Source organism: Chiroxiphia lanceolata, chromosome 14 (genome assembly GCF_009829145.1).
Source record: "Chiroxiphia lanceolata isolate bChiLan1 chromosome 14, bChiLan1.pri, whole genome shotgun sequence".
NCBI classification, from domain to species: Eukaryota; Metazoa; Chordata; class Aves; order Passeriformes; family Pipridae; genus Chiroxiphia; species Chiroxiphia lanceolata.
In genome coordinates, this window is record NC_045650.1 from 11,680,464 (window position 1) to 11,697,159 (window position 16,696).

The following is a 16,696-nucleotide window of genomic DNA, read 5'->3' on the forward strand; positions in this document are numbered from 1 at the left end:
AACTTTATTTAATATCTATTCCCTATCTGCCTGTTGGAAGGATTCATGAGGTAGCAGGCCCTTTAGCAGACACTGGACCCTTGCTTTGATCAAATCAACGAAGAAAAATTGACTTATTTGGATGCAAATGTGTGAACAGCTTAGAAGCAAGAGCTTCTGTTTCCCCACCAACATCCAGATCCAGGCATGTTGACAATCCCATTGGAAAAGCTCTCAGAAATGGCATGTGTTGTCTACTTACACTGAAACAAAGCTTTATAAACACAAGAGTTAACTTTATTTTCCACACACATATTCTGCTTTCAGCATATTTGTACAGTCATTTCAAGATCTGGAAAACTGTATACGCCACTCTTCATGCTGCAACAACCTGAAAGTGCTGGATCAACTTTTGACTTCTATTGAAGCTCAAAATAATACTTTATATGTATATATAAAATATATATATATGTGTATGTGTCTGCATCTGGGAAATGACCACATTTTACTAAAATAGCCTAGCAAAAGTGATGTTAAATACTTCAGTCTGCAATCTGAGCATGAAACCATAGCTGGGATCCATCTGCTGGCAGCAGAGAAGCACCACACTCACAAGGGGGTGTTATTCAGAAATTGCCAGCCTTGAAATAATTCCATTTACCACTCTGGCAGGGAAATCAAGTATTGCGAGAGCAAAGGTACAATATAAAAGACCAAGACAACCAAATCTGAAGCACACAGTCCAACTCAGCAGCATTAAATTACATTCCTAAAAAAAAGACAACTTGGTTCAAGAGCCCATTTGCAGTACAAAGTCACTTTTGTCGGATTCAGGTAGAGTGTATCTTTGGTCACAGTGAGGACAAGAATAATTGAATGAACAGGCATTTCTCAGACATCAAAACTAACTCTTCAGAAATCTCCCTTCCCTGAACATAGAGCTGTTGTGAGTTACTTAAACATCAGTGTTGGCTGTCACCTCTAAGCACGTGAATTTCCAAGGGTGCTTTCCCTACAACGTGGACGTGGGCTCAATGCACAAAGAGATTAAATATGAAAGCAGCTTTAGCAAACATTTGCTGCAGAGGACAGAGCTCTGTGTGCCCTCAGTAGCTCTCTGCAGACCTGGCAGCTCTTGAGCTGTCCTGCAGCTGGAAATCAAGGCTTCTGCCAACGTGGACCAAAAAGGCTGAAAGAGCAAGAGGCTCCTTTCATCCTTCCATCCCATCAACATGAACCCGATGGGAGTGAAGCAGAACACAACCACTAATGACTAACTTGTATTTTGGTACAGTTTATATATGGAACAAAGAATTGCAAAAGGTATGGCATTAATAACAAGGAAAGCATCTTCAAACAGGTCAGATGCTCTTATTCCTTTGGAAGTCACTTTCTTCACTATATATATATATATATATTCTGCTTTACAATCAGCATTCCTCATGCTAGAAATTTTGTGCTCTTACATTGAGACAGTAATAATGAGGAGGTTAAAAGCAGATAAATTCTATCAAAACCAACTGGTTTTATATCTTCACTTGCACTCCTAAATCACAGCTTTTCAGTGATCCCTTGTTAACCTATGAAAGCTGTCCAAAGGATCTGCAGGAATCTCTGAGCAATCTGTGTTTAGTCAGTCTTTGAGTGCTCTCAAAATACTCTTGAGCCTCACATGGAGCAATGCTGTGTAATTTCTTTTATGTTCAGAATCAAAGCTGAGAGAAACTGCAGCCACTGAAATTCCAGCCTCCCACCCTCATTTCACAATTGAGCTCAGAACAAAAGGAAAAATGCAGTCCAACAAAATAGCACAGGAGACATTTCATTTAGCAGACTGTTGGCTTTTCTGAGTAGCCAAAGTTCTCCAGGACTATCTTAGCAAATTAGACATCATGCTAAGTGCAAAGCTATTCAATATATGTTAGCAGTCAACTTCTCCATACTGATGTTAAACAAATTAATTTACTAGAAGATTCAGATGCTCTTCTCACATTATGTTATTAGTGAGATCAGGTACCACCTTTACATTCAGAAGGAACAGGAAATTCAAACTGGTTCACAAGAACAGCCATATGCCAAGTTCCCCATAGAATTCTGTTAAGAGCTTGGTATTTTTTCCCACTGCATGTACAGTCCCTTTTGACACAGCATTCACACTTTTAATTATAGTTTTAGCTTTAGCATTATCCAAGACAAGCTGTAGGCAGTTAGAAATTTTCTTGTATAAAAAAATTAAACAACATAAAGCTTGGTAGATGTCTTCTTTCCTCAAAATAATTTCTCACAAGGACACACATCACCTCTGCTCAATTCTATGGTCCTCAGAACACTTACTTTTTCCAAAATCATACAGTAGAGCTTCAAGTAATCACAACTCATCTTCATACTCATGGCATGTTATCCTACCATGAAGTGATTTTAATCTTTTTAAAGAAAGAAACCGTGAATTAATTTGTTTTTCTTCTTTTTAAAGGGGCAGATCAGGGAGTCTGGGAAAGGGAGAGGAGCAGGGAAGGTGGCAACAGAGATGGAATTAAGAGATTATACAGACTGATAGCCAGTACGACTTTTTCTTCTTCCAATGAGGTAAGATATAAAGACAAGAATGATAAGGAATCCGAGCGCCATGCCCACTGCGATGGGAATAAGAAAGTTCAGGTCAGAATCAGCAGGGCATTCTTGGGCTGCAGAAAGGAGAAAAACAAAAAAAGAAGCAAGGGAGAGTAAGTTAGTAAGGGAAATCAGGCATTAGAAACCAAAGAAAGCAAGGAAAAAAAGAGGCATTTTTGAGAAATTATGCTGCATTAGATACAGTAATACATCTAAAGTAAAATCAGTATTGAGTAAAGAATTGATGGAAAGAGTGATTTCTTTAAACATATATTCTACACACATAATTTATATTGGTACTATACTTCTTCCGATTTCTACATTTAATTTCAGCTTATTCCAGCGAGGATAAATCAGAAATGTGAGGACAAACCAGCAGCCTGAGCACCAGTAGCTGATCACACCTCAGAGTTAGCAGCAATAAAGCAACAAAACCCCCAGACTGGTGTATTGTTGCCTTGTCCAAGGGTCTTCCCAACCCTCAAGTCACCAGCACCTCTCTGGGTTCTAGACATGAAGAAATAATGGACAATCCAAGTAACAAAGTGGAAACTTACTGAAAAGCACTGAATGGAAAACGCTGAAAGACTCTCTTGGGTTGGGTACCTTTATTTTCAGCAAAAAAGGGATACCAGTTTCAGATGAGAAGGACACAGACCTTACTGAAATCCACAGAGGAGGAAAAAACCAGAAGAGGCAGCTGTAACGCTACGCTGGTTTTTAATATACAGATTATAAAACATGTGAGGAGTACCTTGCTGATATAAACACTCATCAAGGATTAGCAAACAATGCTGGGAACTGGTTTCAAGCTCAAGGATACACCTCAGACACGGGGACAGGGCTTGGCATTCTGTGCTGTTGGTAACGAGAGCAGAGCTCCACCTGCCTGGTGCCAGAAGAGGTTTGGTAAGATGTTGATATTGTGCCTGGAAGGGCGCCTGACTTACATGCTTCTCATAAAGCAGCACTCCTTATAAAACTTTTTTGCCTGAGTTTTCCATAGAATCAGCATTAGTTACAGAAAATTTACTGTCTTCATTTAGCCTATTACAGTCCAGCACACACTTGCCACTGCCCCTTCATGAAACCCTATACAAAGCCTTTGGCTCAGGGGAAGAACAACACCTGGAGGCTCCACACCTGAAAATACTAAACCCAGATTATCTGAAGGCGCCTACTGCCAAGCAGAGAGAGACTTGGAAAGAAAAAAAAATAAGGAGGAAAGGAACTACTGAGAAAGTATTTAAGCATCTTAAAGAGAAACCTGCATTCAATGTTTAGTCATCTTTGTTCAGTGAAGATCAAGATACACAATTTCCTACATGCTGGATAATGGGTCACTAACCCTAAACACAAATGGATTTGTTAAGTATGAAGGGTGCCCAGCAGGTAGGGACAGACAATTCCCTGTGTTCTGTAGAGGAAGGAGATGGCTGCAGTACACATCACACTAGGACAACTGCAAAGAATTCCCAGAGAGGGTTTCTGGTTTCAGACCAGGGATGGTCACTGTACTGGTCAGAAGCTTCAGAGAGGTGTCTCCACCTGCAGAACTGGTAACTACACCAGGGCACAGGCCCTGCATTCGGGCCAGCAGGAACAGCTTTTTTGGCTGACGTGGTTGAATGTGCCTCCATTCAAAGTAATCCAGAAATTTTGGCCCAAAACTTTCTTAGCCCCAGTATAAAAGCTACCTTCCTTTTTAATTCCAATCATGACATTCAACCAATAGCCCCAAATGTTGCGGTTTAGTGGTGTATGCTATGCAACAGAGAACACTCTGGTAAATTTAAAAATTAAAAAACAGCCAAACAAAAAACAAATTAACAAATACCCCCCCCCCAAAAAAAAACCCCAAGTCCATTATTCATCAGCTAGAACTGCTTCTTTTGAGACCTCTTAGTATGACATCTTTAACATAAAAGATCAGAACTCTTGGCATTTTAGAGTACAATCTGACTACTTAGTAAACTGTGTATAAGGCACAAACCCAACCACACTCTATGATAGATGATATGTATTAATATTCAACATCCACAAGCACATACTATTGAAGTGCTGTTTCCACAGACCAGAACAAAGCCAGCTATGTAACAGAATCTCAGGTATAGACTGACTGGAGTTGACCTTACTCATTTAGTTTATTTTCTTTAAAAAAAGACAATACAAGACGTCCATTTTCAAATCAGTTAAAAAATGTGAACAAGTTTCCTTAAGAAATAGAACAATCTTTATTTTTTTAGAGCACAAGTTAAACAGATTGACAGTTCCCTATGGAGCAATACATACAGGAAAACTAGTGGTTTTATAACAACAGGAAGTCAGGCGAAACTTTGATGTTTTTTGAACCAGTTGTCTGCACATGAGTCTAGGAGTGCTTAAAACTCTGAGCCAATGTCCTTGCAGGCTTTTGCAAAGGTATTAGTGTTGATTTTTGGGAGCAGTTTGCACAAATCTTCTATATTATCACTTGGAAACTGTGTACAGTTCAAAAATTTGCATGGCCAGAAGAATACAGTGTGATGATTACTCCTTAACAGAAATGCATGTTTAACTGGTGCCACTGAACATCACTCACAAAAAAAAGCTAAAAAATCTATATGAACTTCTGCATTTGAGGATATATTAATAGGAAAGTCATTAGATCCATTTTTTTAAATTAAAATGGTAAGTCTTGAAGCCTGTTTCATGATTAAATTTATAGCAGGTTCCCCACTTTCATTAAAATGAATTTCAGTAACTGATGCAAAATTCAAGCTGTAGACTACAAGCTATAGTATTATCCACCCATACCTGCTTCCTTAGATAGTGTCAAGAGTAAACTGTTTTTACAGAAAAAAACAAAACCAACCCAAACCATTACTGAAAGAAGTGTATTTTATGATTTGTATACAAACATGCCACAGACATCTCTACAACCCTAGAGAACACTAATAAAACACTAGAGCAGCTTTGATGCAGGCTAAACTCATCCTAAAAGGGGAGACAATGTTATGGTCATTAAATAGTTTAGGCAGCTGATGTTATGACATATGCAAAAAAGCCACACTTATCTAAAAGTCTAAAAGACTTCTTTTTTCCATGCAGTAAGAATATGTATTACAGCACAAGGAGGCCAGAGAAAAGTTGTGCATCGAGGGTTTGTCTCTACAGAGCTGCAGTTTAAGAACAGTCCAGTTGCACTGCATATTTTAGCCTAGTTATTCTTTCCATACAGCAAGGAAAAACAAGGTGGTGTGGGTCCATCTCAGACTAGTTTTGGCTTTTGCATTCTTAAACATTAATAAAATGCTACAGCGCAAACAGTCAAACACAAAGTACGCTGAACATTCAGAATGCCAAGGGCGGGCAGTTAGAACGTGGATTTTGGTTGGCAGAGAACCATTCAAGATGAAGATTTAAAAGCTGCAACAACAGATACTGGCTCATTAAACGAAAGCATCTTTAAACAATGGTCATTCAGAGCAACAAGACAGACCAGTTCTGTGCAGAGTATGGTATGAAGTTAAGTGCACTTTAAAGTTCTGGAATATTTAGAAAGGTTATTCCCTTTAAACTGATGCCAGCAAAAAAGCTTGCATTAATTTAGCAGAAGTCTGCCTTAGTTGAGTATTTCAGATGATTGCCAAGGTATAATAAGGAATGAAGAATTCAGTGCCTAACAGTTGTTATTTCTTTTGAAAACATTTGGAAATGGCACTGAAGTCTTCCTACATATCCACCCTTTGGCAAATATAGGTTACCCATTTTGTTTTTACAGCCAGGGTACAGGAATGACTCCTGAAATTACCCCAAGGCAGGAGTAAATTACTCAAGTTCTGACAAAGGTAAGTAAGTTACTGCTGCCACTTCAAGAGATCACTTAATCACCAACCTGAAGCTCGATCCTATGGAAAACGAAGTTGTTACTGGGCATCATACAATCCTTGTTAAATACTACACAAGTCAGCATAGTGACTAATGCTGCCAGCTTAACCCACAATTACAACAACAACTAAGGAATGCAAAGGAGATAAGCAAGTACAAATTCTATGCTATTCTGGGAGTTGCCCAATGCACATCAGTTCAGAATGTGTTCTTGTTTCAGGCTACTATTTGTAAAAAGCAGAAATAAATCCTAAACGCTTTAGGATTTTTGCAAGATAGAATCTTTAGCCTAGCAATTCATCCAGTATTTGACATCTTCAAAACAACAACTATGAAACCCACGGCGTCTTCTTAGAGCAGGGAAACTGAAACCGTAGTTCTGCTTCATCTGAGATAAACATTCTCTCTTTGTTTCTCAACTCCAATTAGCTGTGGCTAGTAATTACTCTTAAGTTTGGGTCTTTTTTGGACTTCAGAACTTGCACTTGCTTTGTTTAGAGTGAAATCAGAACAGGAATCACTTTTAGATTCACAGAGTTTGGTATCCAGCATAGCTTTTTCTTCTGCCAATTATGTAAGCAACCACTATAATGGCAATCAAGACAGCAAGTGCAGCACCAACTACAATTGGGATTAGAATGCTGTCATCATCCAGCGAACACTCCTGGGCTGTAGGTGAGAAAAAGGTTGCAACAAAGAATAAATAAAGACAGACTACTTCCTAAGTGTGGTAGAAAAAACCTGTTTTCCTTAATATGAACATGTTCAAAAGTCAATTATTTTTACATCTTTAAACTGAGACAGAAAGAACTGCAGAGGTCTCATGGCTACATCTAGCATATATTAAGTATTAATCACGTGGAATGTTTGATAACATACATATAGCAATATATATATGTTATATATATATATATATACACACACACCTAGAGCAAAGTAAAGGTGCCTGAGTTCTCATGTGCACAAGTTCTGCATTAGACAAGGGAGTAGCCATTCTTCTATATTTAAGAACCAGGCTTATCTATTTCACACTCAAGGCAAGTCTGGTTTGTGCTTTTAATTATTAAGGATAAAAAGTGACCTAGATTTGGTATCAAGAATCTATCCAGAATGGAGACATATTACACAGATAAAATAAGTGTAATTAGGAGGAGAAGAAAGCTAGCTGCAACTTGAACTACAAAGTGAAATGGGACCCTAACTCTTTAGAAATACTGTTTACCCAGCACATATCTGGAGAGTTATTTACCTCTGTCTAAAAAAAAGAAATTGAAAAATGTGCACTCAGTCTATATGCCTACATATCAGTCTAGTCCAAAAAGACTGTGCTGTAAGTATTATTATTAAGAACAAAGACCAGGTTACACTAAATATGAAGAATGAGGTCATTTAAGACATTCCAATTATCTGCAGACAAGACCCAGATAATGCAAACAAACATTTTAAAAATCTTTCTTTAGTTCTGGATATTTAAGACTGCCTCTGAAGGAAGCTCTGTCAGTTCATTCCCCCCCCCCCAACACTCCTATTCTTGGACTGACAGGTAAAAAGAAACAAAACAGCTAACAGCACTCTCAAGTCCACTTCTGCTTAAGTTCTGTCCTATTTTCTTATATATTTGAGCTACAAAAAGCTGTATGTCAAGATAACGTCACATAACTTCTAATCTTTTCTACATGGCAAAGCTTAAGTCCCTCTTCAGTGTCTCTAGTTCATTTGAGTTTTGTGAAGGAGAACCACACCACATATCTAGCAGACATTTTTTAAGTGAGAGCAAAGCTTTGTTTGAACTTGAATGTCAGTCTCAGAGCTTCTCTTCACTCCACGTATATAAAAACAGATTAAAAAAAAAATGGAACAAGAGCTTCCAAGATGAATGTTTGTACCCAATGCTGGTGCTTTTTAGCAAGTTAAGAATCTTGCAAGCGTTGATAAAGTTAACAAAAACATAACTCTTACCTGTAGCAAACTTATTTGCCTCCACAAGGAATGGCTGAATCCGTAGATTAAAAGTATGTACTTGAATATCTTCACTAATGTCAAGAGTTTGCTCTTTTCGGCACATGTAAGAGCTCCCAAGGAAAGCATCCCACTTGCTGAAGTTGTGGTTATCTGCACTTGAAATGACTAAACAAAGGGGGGAAAAAAGAAAGGAAATTTGCATGTCCACTTTAAACGCATGTCAGTTGCTAAAACAATCACTAGACTGAGGAGCTGAAACGAGAGGGGCCAACATTTCAACAGTGACTAGTCTGAAAAGCAAAGTAGTGAGTGCAAAGTGGGATTGATCTGCTTAAACAGAAGTCAGGCACTGAAGTTACTACAGTACTCAGCAGTGACCTCTCCTCAATATATACACATGACATCAGGCTTTCCTTGTACCTCCACTCATCCCAACGTTGCAGAGTTGCAAGTGGTTTTGCTTTAGTGCTCTTTCAACTGCTGTAGCCATGACAAGTAACTTTAGAAAAAAAAAAAAAAAAGAAAACAACATACTTTTGTTTTGGAAAAAAGTATGCTTTAGTTTTTTGAAGGACTGGCCTCTTTTCCCAGTGAGAGTTAAGTACAAGTCGCTGGAAGATACAGCAGCATCTTCAATCAAAGAAAACAACAGCTGGTTTAGGAAAAAAAGCTACTAAGTTGGTACAACTGTACTTCACACCTCAAAAAATTACATTACTGAAAATAGTTGTAAAGAAGCCCTATTAATTTATATAGAGATTCCACTGGCAGAAGTTTCATGAATCATAGAATGATCCCACACTGCTGTTTAAAGGAACTCTTACTGGCATTTCTGCTCATTATTTTTGCTCATACCAATTTATAGACATAAAGTAGGAGCTAACAGAAAGCATGAACAACACTGAAAAAAGTCAGAAGTATTTGATGCAGACATTGAGTAAAATATTACACTTGCTTTAAGGCAGATACTGTTTCTTACCAGAACCATTCAGACGGTTGAGCAGCGTAACATTCACCTCTTTCAGATAAAACTTCTGTACACTTGCACTTGTATTTTTCTGTTTAAGAAGCAAGAACCAAGTGTCAGTGTGCAATTCTGCATTCGTAACTGTAAGAACACACTCTTTACAAAGGCCAACACATCCACCAGTCTTACATTTTCTACATCTTTAACCCCATTTGTCTTGAGGCAGCCAGTTCCACTTCCCATATGGGAACAGCTCACCACAGCAAGTGACACAAGGATTTTACTATGAGTGATCACCATGCAGTGCTGTGAAATGAAAAGCTTAGTTTAAAATAAGTTACTTACAACAACAAATGTGAAACTAATCAGTGTGCTATTTCCATCATTCAGCTTCAGAGTTGCTGTTGTGTTACCACAGGCGCCATCTGCGATGGTTGTCTTTGGATTGATGTTGATCAGGAGAGGCTGAAACACAGACACACCACAAAGACATTCAGCTGTTGTTTGGAATACATTGTTCAGTCTTGTCACAAACACGACAGCAGGAAGATTGAGCCTGGCTACCATCAAACCAAGGCTATTTGACTTAAAAATTTAAATGCTGGCAAAAACTGAAGCAAACAAATTGCCCAGAGAAGTCCTACTTTGTTCCTCAACACATCAGGCTACCTGGCTCCCTCTAAGGGGAAAGACAGTATCTGCAGGCACCAACAGCCTGCAGATACAGCTAAGAAAGCTCCAGACTTCTAATCACGTTAGAAGTACTCCCATAACAAGCTATGTTGAATCCACATAAGGTTTTGAAGCCAGATATTATGCCACAAAACTATTCTGATGTCAGAGAGGTGCTTAACACAATACTCAGAAGCAGTTCTGGACAGCCAGCAGTGTACAAAGCAAACACCCTGCATTCAGATTTCACACCCAACAACTACAGCAACCTTTTACTCTTCAAAACAAAAGAAAAGCACCTTGTCTTGGGAAACATTCAGCTGCAGTCCCACAGTAGCCAGAAGACAAGTTTTATTTCCACTTTTAAGAGAATAGTTTCCTGTGTCTGGATTCTCCACAGGCTTGGGAGGAGTGGTTGGAGCAGGTGACAAAGTGGTGGTGGATGCAGTAGTTACATTGGCAGTAGTAGGTAGAACAGTAGGTGCAGAAGTAGGTGTATCAGCACGACATCTAGACTCTGAAAAGACATTTTAACCACCATTTCAGTGCTGAATTTTATTAAAATCTTATGACTCAGTGGTCAGTTCAATGCACTTATCAATTGCTTTGTTGAAGTCTAGGCTCATTGGGAGTGTGTTAATCACCAAGTCAGAAGCCCCAAACTTGGCACTGTGGCACAGTATTCCAAAAAAATGTACAGCTACCCTCTATCCTCAGAAATTCTGTAATGTTCACAGTTTTAAATCCATGCAGTACTACTTACCTCTGATACATGAAACCAAAATACACACAGACAGCTAAGTGGTTATAGAAGTGTGATGTCCTTCCTGTCACAAAGTGAGAGACCCTGTTAAGCTGCAGGCAGCAGGATGATGTGCTCATCTCTTTTAGCAGCTGGGGTGGGAGATGAGACAACAGGCTCTGGGCTGTTCAAATGCTATAAGCAGAGGCCCCACTGGAAGGCAGTCAGTTAAAAGCCTTCGAGCTCAAATGAACTAGTCAGCAACAGTAGTTCTGAAGTGCTTATTCTTAAAACCCCAATTACTGGAACACACACTTTAGGAGCCTACCCCCTTGGCATGGACACAATCGACATTACAACACACTACTAAATCTGTTCTCCTAATCTATTATTCCAGGAACAAGGAAAGAAGTACTAAAGGATATTTACATGAGTATTATTAAACACAGCACATTTGAGAACTGGTGGACTTTTTACTATGGGACTTTGCTCCCTGCACTAAGGTGCAACACAAAAAAGTTTATTCACAAATTTAAATGCTCACCTTTTTTACTGACTGTGCCATTCTGAACAAAAGGCTGCAGAGTAATATTCCAGAAAACCTGTGTTACATTTTCTGCTTCAATAAAGTCACCATTATGACACACGTAGACATTATTCAGTTGAACTGGATGTGCAGGGTCCTTTACAACAACGGAAACTGGTCCTACAAATAAGTAAAAATATTTTAATGCCTTGTGAACTACAAGAACTTGGAGGTAGTCTTACGTTTTATATAATTCCATAAAACAAAGAGTAAGAGATAATTAAGTTTAACAGTCCTAAGCTCTGTTTTTTGTTTTCCCTATGCATCCTGACCTCAAGTGCTGAGTAATGCAGAGAAGTAACCAAGCTTCCAGAACCAGACAAGCCATTAGAAAGGTAAACCCCTTTACTTAAGTTACTAAAGAGAAAAAAAGTCCTATTATTAGCAGGCATTAGTACACAGAAAGCCTAACACTGCATTGCTTGGCAAGGTGGAAGGTCAAGTAGTGCACGCTAAAATGAATTTTCCAGGTGCCTGCTGTCTACCAGCACCACACTGACCAAAGCTGCTCAGTTATCCCTCCCATTCCGTTCCACTTAAAGGAATTACACATTCAGCCAAGACAACTAGTCTTATCCAACAATTGTTATCCAGTAGGCAGGTGGGATGAGCAATAGCTGGCAGCATATGGAGCTGCCACAGAGCTCTCTACACACATTACTAGTTCTTCTAACTTGGAAAACACCAACCAAGATCAGGTACCGAGGTCTGACACTTGTGGCTGAGATTGCTCTGCCAGATTCTGCTCTGAACATTACCTTTTCTTTTAGCATCAGGAAACACAGCTGTGTCATTGGTGTTGTAGGTAAATGTGACCAAGTCTCCCTGGAAAGTTTCGTTGGTTTTCGTAAAGTTAATGCTCCAGGAATGACCTTCCCCAAACTGCACTGCCACAAGTGCAGCTTGTGTGTCATTGCCACAGACGCTGCCATTGTGTGTCACGCTGGATGACAAATTCAAGGTTGTGGTTTTCTAGAAGAAAGAGATAGCAGTTCTTCCTCATGACAACATCATAAACCTGCTGGAGTTAGATGGAACCTTGCACAAGATAAGTGAGATTATTTCAGGTTATTCTACAAAATCACGAAAAAGGCTCCCTGACATCGGTATGAGAAAGGAGCCATATCAGATTCAAGCACAAAAGTACAAATCTAACTTGGCTGTAAATCCTGACTGTGCTGAGCTGCAGTTCAGATTTACTGTTTGGGCTAAAACACAACTTTGCTGATACTGGTTAAACTTGATGAGTTCTGTGTGTGTCATTTAAGTAAGAGCAACAGGGGACTTTCAGTCATTTGTATGACTGAGAACTTATGCTTCATTTTAAAAGGAGTATGTAGGAATACTCTTAACAACTGAGTAAAAAAAAGAAGTAAGAAATCAAACACTCTAGGTAACACAGTATACTTAAACTTCTAAGCAGGCCAAAATACAGTTCTCAGCAAGAGTTACCTCCAAATACTTACATAATCACTAGTGTTTGATTCATATATTATCAAGAACCTCATCATCCAATTTGCATACAGGCATGTAGCATTAGAGGCATCCTTTATATCTACTTCCACTGCATGGGACTGGAAAAAACCTGTAAGATATGATTATTAGCTACTAAGACATTGCTTTTACTTCATTTTCTAGAACCACTTAAGAGGGCAGATCATCACAAAGCAGTAAATTATGTCAGGACTATACTCAATTTGCCAGACACTGAAAGAAAAGCTAGATTTCTAAAAAGTATTAAAAACAGGAAGCATATTGTGAAGTTATCAAAGCTACGTAAAAATTGTGAGAACATTTTATAGTCTGTTTACCTGACATGGACTAATAATCTGGAAGTGTTGGATTCCCCAATATTGGGCACTTGTAAGATTAGGCTGGACAGGGTGTTGGGCCATCTTGTCTAGACCGTGTTTTTGCCAAGAAAGGCTGGACCAGCTGATCCTTGAGGTCTCTTCCAACCTGGGATTCTATGACTGTATGAAACAAGCCCTGGCTTTCTGGTCACACACTGAGCGAACCAAGTGCCTGAGCACAGCACTTAAACAGCGCCCTGCTCGCAGACCAGAGTCTCCCTATTATTTCACATGTTGTGCGAGTGGTTATGACTCCAGCTGAACCCCAACAGATGGGATCAGCGAGCCTTGTGCCTCCACAATCCCTGGCTCAGAGCACATGGATCGTTGCGTTTTTAGAGAACTCTTCCCAGCCTGGGGATTTTTAAGGGGGTGAACGCCGGCAGAGCCGTGGCTGTGCCCTCTGCCCCCACGACGAGCGGCGCTGACGGGGCAGGACCGGCCCGGGCGGGCCCGCGGCCGCGGCTGCCGGGCCACAGCCCCGGGGCTGCCCCCGCGGTTCTGGGCCCCGGCGGCGGCACCGGTGGCGCGGGGCGGGTGTGCCCGGCAGGGCCGCGGGGCCTCGGCCCCCGCCGCCCTCGCCTCCCTCTCCTCCCCTCCCCTCCCGGCGCTGCCCCCGCCCCGGGGCCGCCCCGCGAAGCCGCCGCGGGGCCGAGGCGGCCCCGGGACCCCCCGCGCGCGCCGCGTCACGGAGCGGGGGGAGCGGGACGGGCACGCGCCCGCGGGGACACCCCGCGCCCGCCCGCCCCCCCTCCCACGGGCCCCGGCGCTGCCCCGCTCACCGGACACGCCGAGCAGCAGCAGCGGCAGTAGAAGGCGGCGGCGGGAGGCGGCGGCGGGGCGGACCGGCTCCATCGCGGGGGTGCTGCCGGCGGGGACTCCGGGGGGCGGCGAGGGGCCGGGGCGAGCGGGCGCGACAAAACCCTCGCCAGCGGTCATGTGAGGGGCGGGGCGGGGCCGCCCGAGCGCCGCCAATCGCCGCGCGGCGCCGCCGCTCGATTCCGTGGGTCGCGGACGCGGAGCTCGCCGCGAAGCGCCGCGGGCGGGCGGGTCCGGGGTGCCCCCCGTGCACCGGCGGCACCGCGGGGCTGGACCGGGGCTGGACCGGGGCTGTGCTGCCGCTCTGGCCTCTGCAGGGCCACGTCCCGGCCGCTTGCCCTGGGCCTCGGCAGCGTTTGCGGTTCGCTCTGAGGCCGCTGAACGCTGTGAGAGGACGTGCGCATGCAGAGAAGTTTAATATAGAGGCTTTCACTAATAAAGAAAAATAAAGAATTAAAATTTGTCCATGTTTGCGATAAACACAGAGGGGGAGAAGTGAGCTGCACTGCTCTCACTGCACGTGCCCTGAGGCTGGCGGTGCCCTTGGGGTGGGCTCGTGGTGTCCCTGGGGGAGAAAAGAGCCGCTGGTGTGGAGGGCGGGAGAAGAGAGGGATGGGCAAGAAACTTGGTGGACTTGGGACTGGAAGGAGGTATAAAATGGGATGGGTGTTGGATTGCAGCCTGGAGAGTATTGATCAGGGGAAAAAAAAGAAAACAACCCAAAACCCAAACATGAAGGCTGGCTTGGCAAGGAAAGAGGAAATGGGGAAGAAGAGACTGAAGCTGGAAGATGGCAAGGAAATAGGAGGCAGATGCCTGAGGAGCTCTGGGCTCAGCCGGGAAGGGCCTCCTGGAATGATGTATTCCTGTTTCTGATGCTGTAGTAGAACTGAGGATTTTGAATAATCAGGCTCTAGGAGACATCCCCAGCTATGGGAGAAGAAAAGAAGGTTGGAAAAGACAATAAAACACATTGACCTGATATAGTGAGACAGCCAGAGTGTAGATGGTGTTGACAAGAAAGCAGTTATGAACTCCTGAGGAAGTGGCAATAATGCAATTTGTTATCAAATGGCCGTTAATTTCTCTCAGTTTTGTACTTGCAATACCAAACTTTTCCATAGAGCACCACAAAACCAAAGCTGGTGTGTCAGGGCCACCACAGAAACCAGGACGTGGAACAAATGAGGGTCCCACACACAAGTGCTCGTGTGGTCAGACACATTCGCTGCTTCTTTGCTTTTCTTTGTGTGCTTAATGACTGCACCTAGAACCCACTTACCATGTGTATTACATACCTGCACATGCAATTGTCTAAGCAAGGTTGCATGTGAATATCAAAATTCGTACAATTTCAAAACACTTAGGATAAATTTACATTTAGCCTTTGGGCTTAATTATTGAAAATTTATTTGAAGAAATAAACTTTATATTTAATAATTGAGCCAGCACTTGCTGTAGGCTGTGGGGGAATGTCCAGTAGCAGCAGCACAGCAACACAAATTTTGAAAGCAGCAAGTCTTTGCTCTTTCCCAGTTTCACCACAAAGAATGGGGCATTTCAGAGGCGAGGGAGAGTCCTGGTCTGAGGAATTTTATATTTCCTCAGGCTTCACTATTTTAGTTCAAAGTCCTGTTTTTAAAAAGTGATCTCTCAGGGAGTTAGGAGCAATTACATTAGGAGGATTTGACTATTAGCAGACAGACAATGAATTAGGCTTTAATTAATTGGAAGAGGAGAAAATGATTGGTCTGATCTATGCAGTTGGTGTGGTGGAGTGTCACCTTCTGTATCTGCTGGAATATTTACTTCAGGACATGTAGCTTTATATATAAACATTGATCTGTTCAAACACCCCCCTTGTTCTGAGTGAAAAATCCTGAATATTTTGGTCTCTTTCTTGCATATAGGAAATGAACTGTAAAACAGCTAAATGTTCTGCAGACATAACAGGAAGGCTGATAACTTGTTTCCTTTATGCCAATTTAGTGAAGCTTGAAATGAAATCTAATGGTAGCTATCATAACAAGCAAATCCCTTTCTGTTAATAACACAAGAAAAGTAGCAACAGGTGTGGGATTAAGGAGTAGTATAATTTAATAATTTAGCATAATGAAAAACATATGCTTTGCACCAGAAATACCACCATTATGCAAGAATGCAGATTATTCTTTCTTTGTTTGCACCTGGTTACTTTGCCCTCCCTGTGCCTCCATCCCTGCCATGTAACAGCCTTCCATGGCCTTCCACAGGTGGTGATGTGACACTGGTTTATCATGATCTCAGCAGACTGTGAGCTGGTGGTTTATTGTCATTGTCACAGTCTGTCACAGGGGGACTGACTGTGAGGTGTGTGCATCAAGGCTGACCCCAGCGACTGCACAGCAAGAGATGAGGCAACCACAAAGCTGCCCAAAGGGCTCCTGCCCTCGTGTGGAATCCTTGGGGAAACAAATGGATCGAATTTCACCTGCAGAGAGTTGGTACAAGCACCTCATGGTCATGTCCAGGAGGAGGTTTGTCTAACAAAGCCCACATGCTCCAGCCATCTGAATGTGTTAAAAGGTGTTAAAAGCAAGGTACTCTTGCATTTGCACAGTGATATTCTCCTCTTGCCCAGCCAACTGACAGAAGCT

At 41.9% G+C, this 16,696-nt stretch overlaps 1 protein-coding gene across 3 annotated transcripts; it reads right to left on the reverse strand.

Moving 5' to 3' along the window:
* Positions 1-254: 254 nt before the first annotated feature.
* Positions 255-14,183, reverse strand: LAMP2 (lysosomal associated membrane protein 2). 3 transcript variants are annotated; one of them, XM_032701718.1, is made up of 9 exons: positions 14,024-14,180; positions 12,855-12,973; positions 12,147-12,360; positions 11,347-11,508; positions 10,360-10,577; positions 9,734-9,853; positions 9,401-9,479; positions 8,419-8,586; positions 255-2,663 (listed from the first exon to the last, which is right to left on the reverse strand). In XM_032701718.1, exons 1-9 carry the CDS (start codon positions 14,178-14,180, stop codon positions 2,521-2,523), a joined length of 1,380 nt encoding a protein of 459 aa, XP_032557609.1. In that variant the 3' UTR covers positions 255-2,520. The 3 variants fall into 3 exon arrangements, with proteins under 3 accessions (XP_032557609.1, XP_032557612.1, XP_032557611.1); XM_032701721.1 differs by lacking the exon at positions 14,024-14,180 and adding an exon at positions 13,200-13,604; XM_032701720.1 differs by lacking the exon at positions 255-2,663 and adding an exon at positions 4,800-7,128 and having other exon boundaries at positions 14,024-14,183.
* Positions 14,184-16,696: the final 2,513 nt, after the last annotated feature.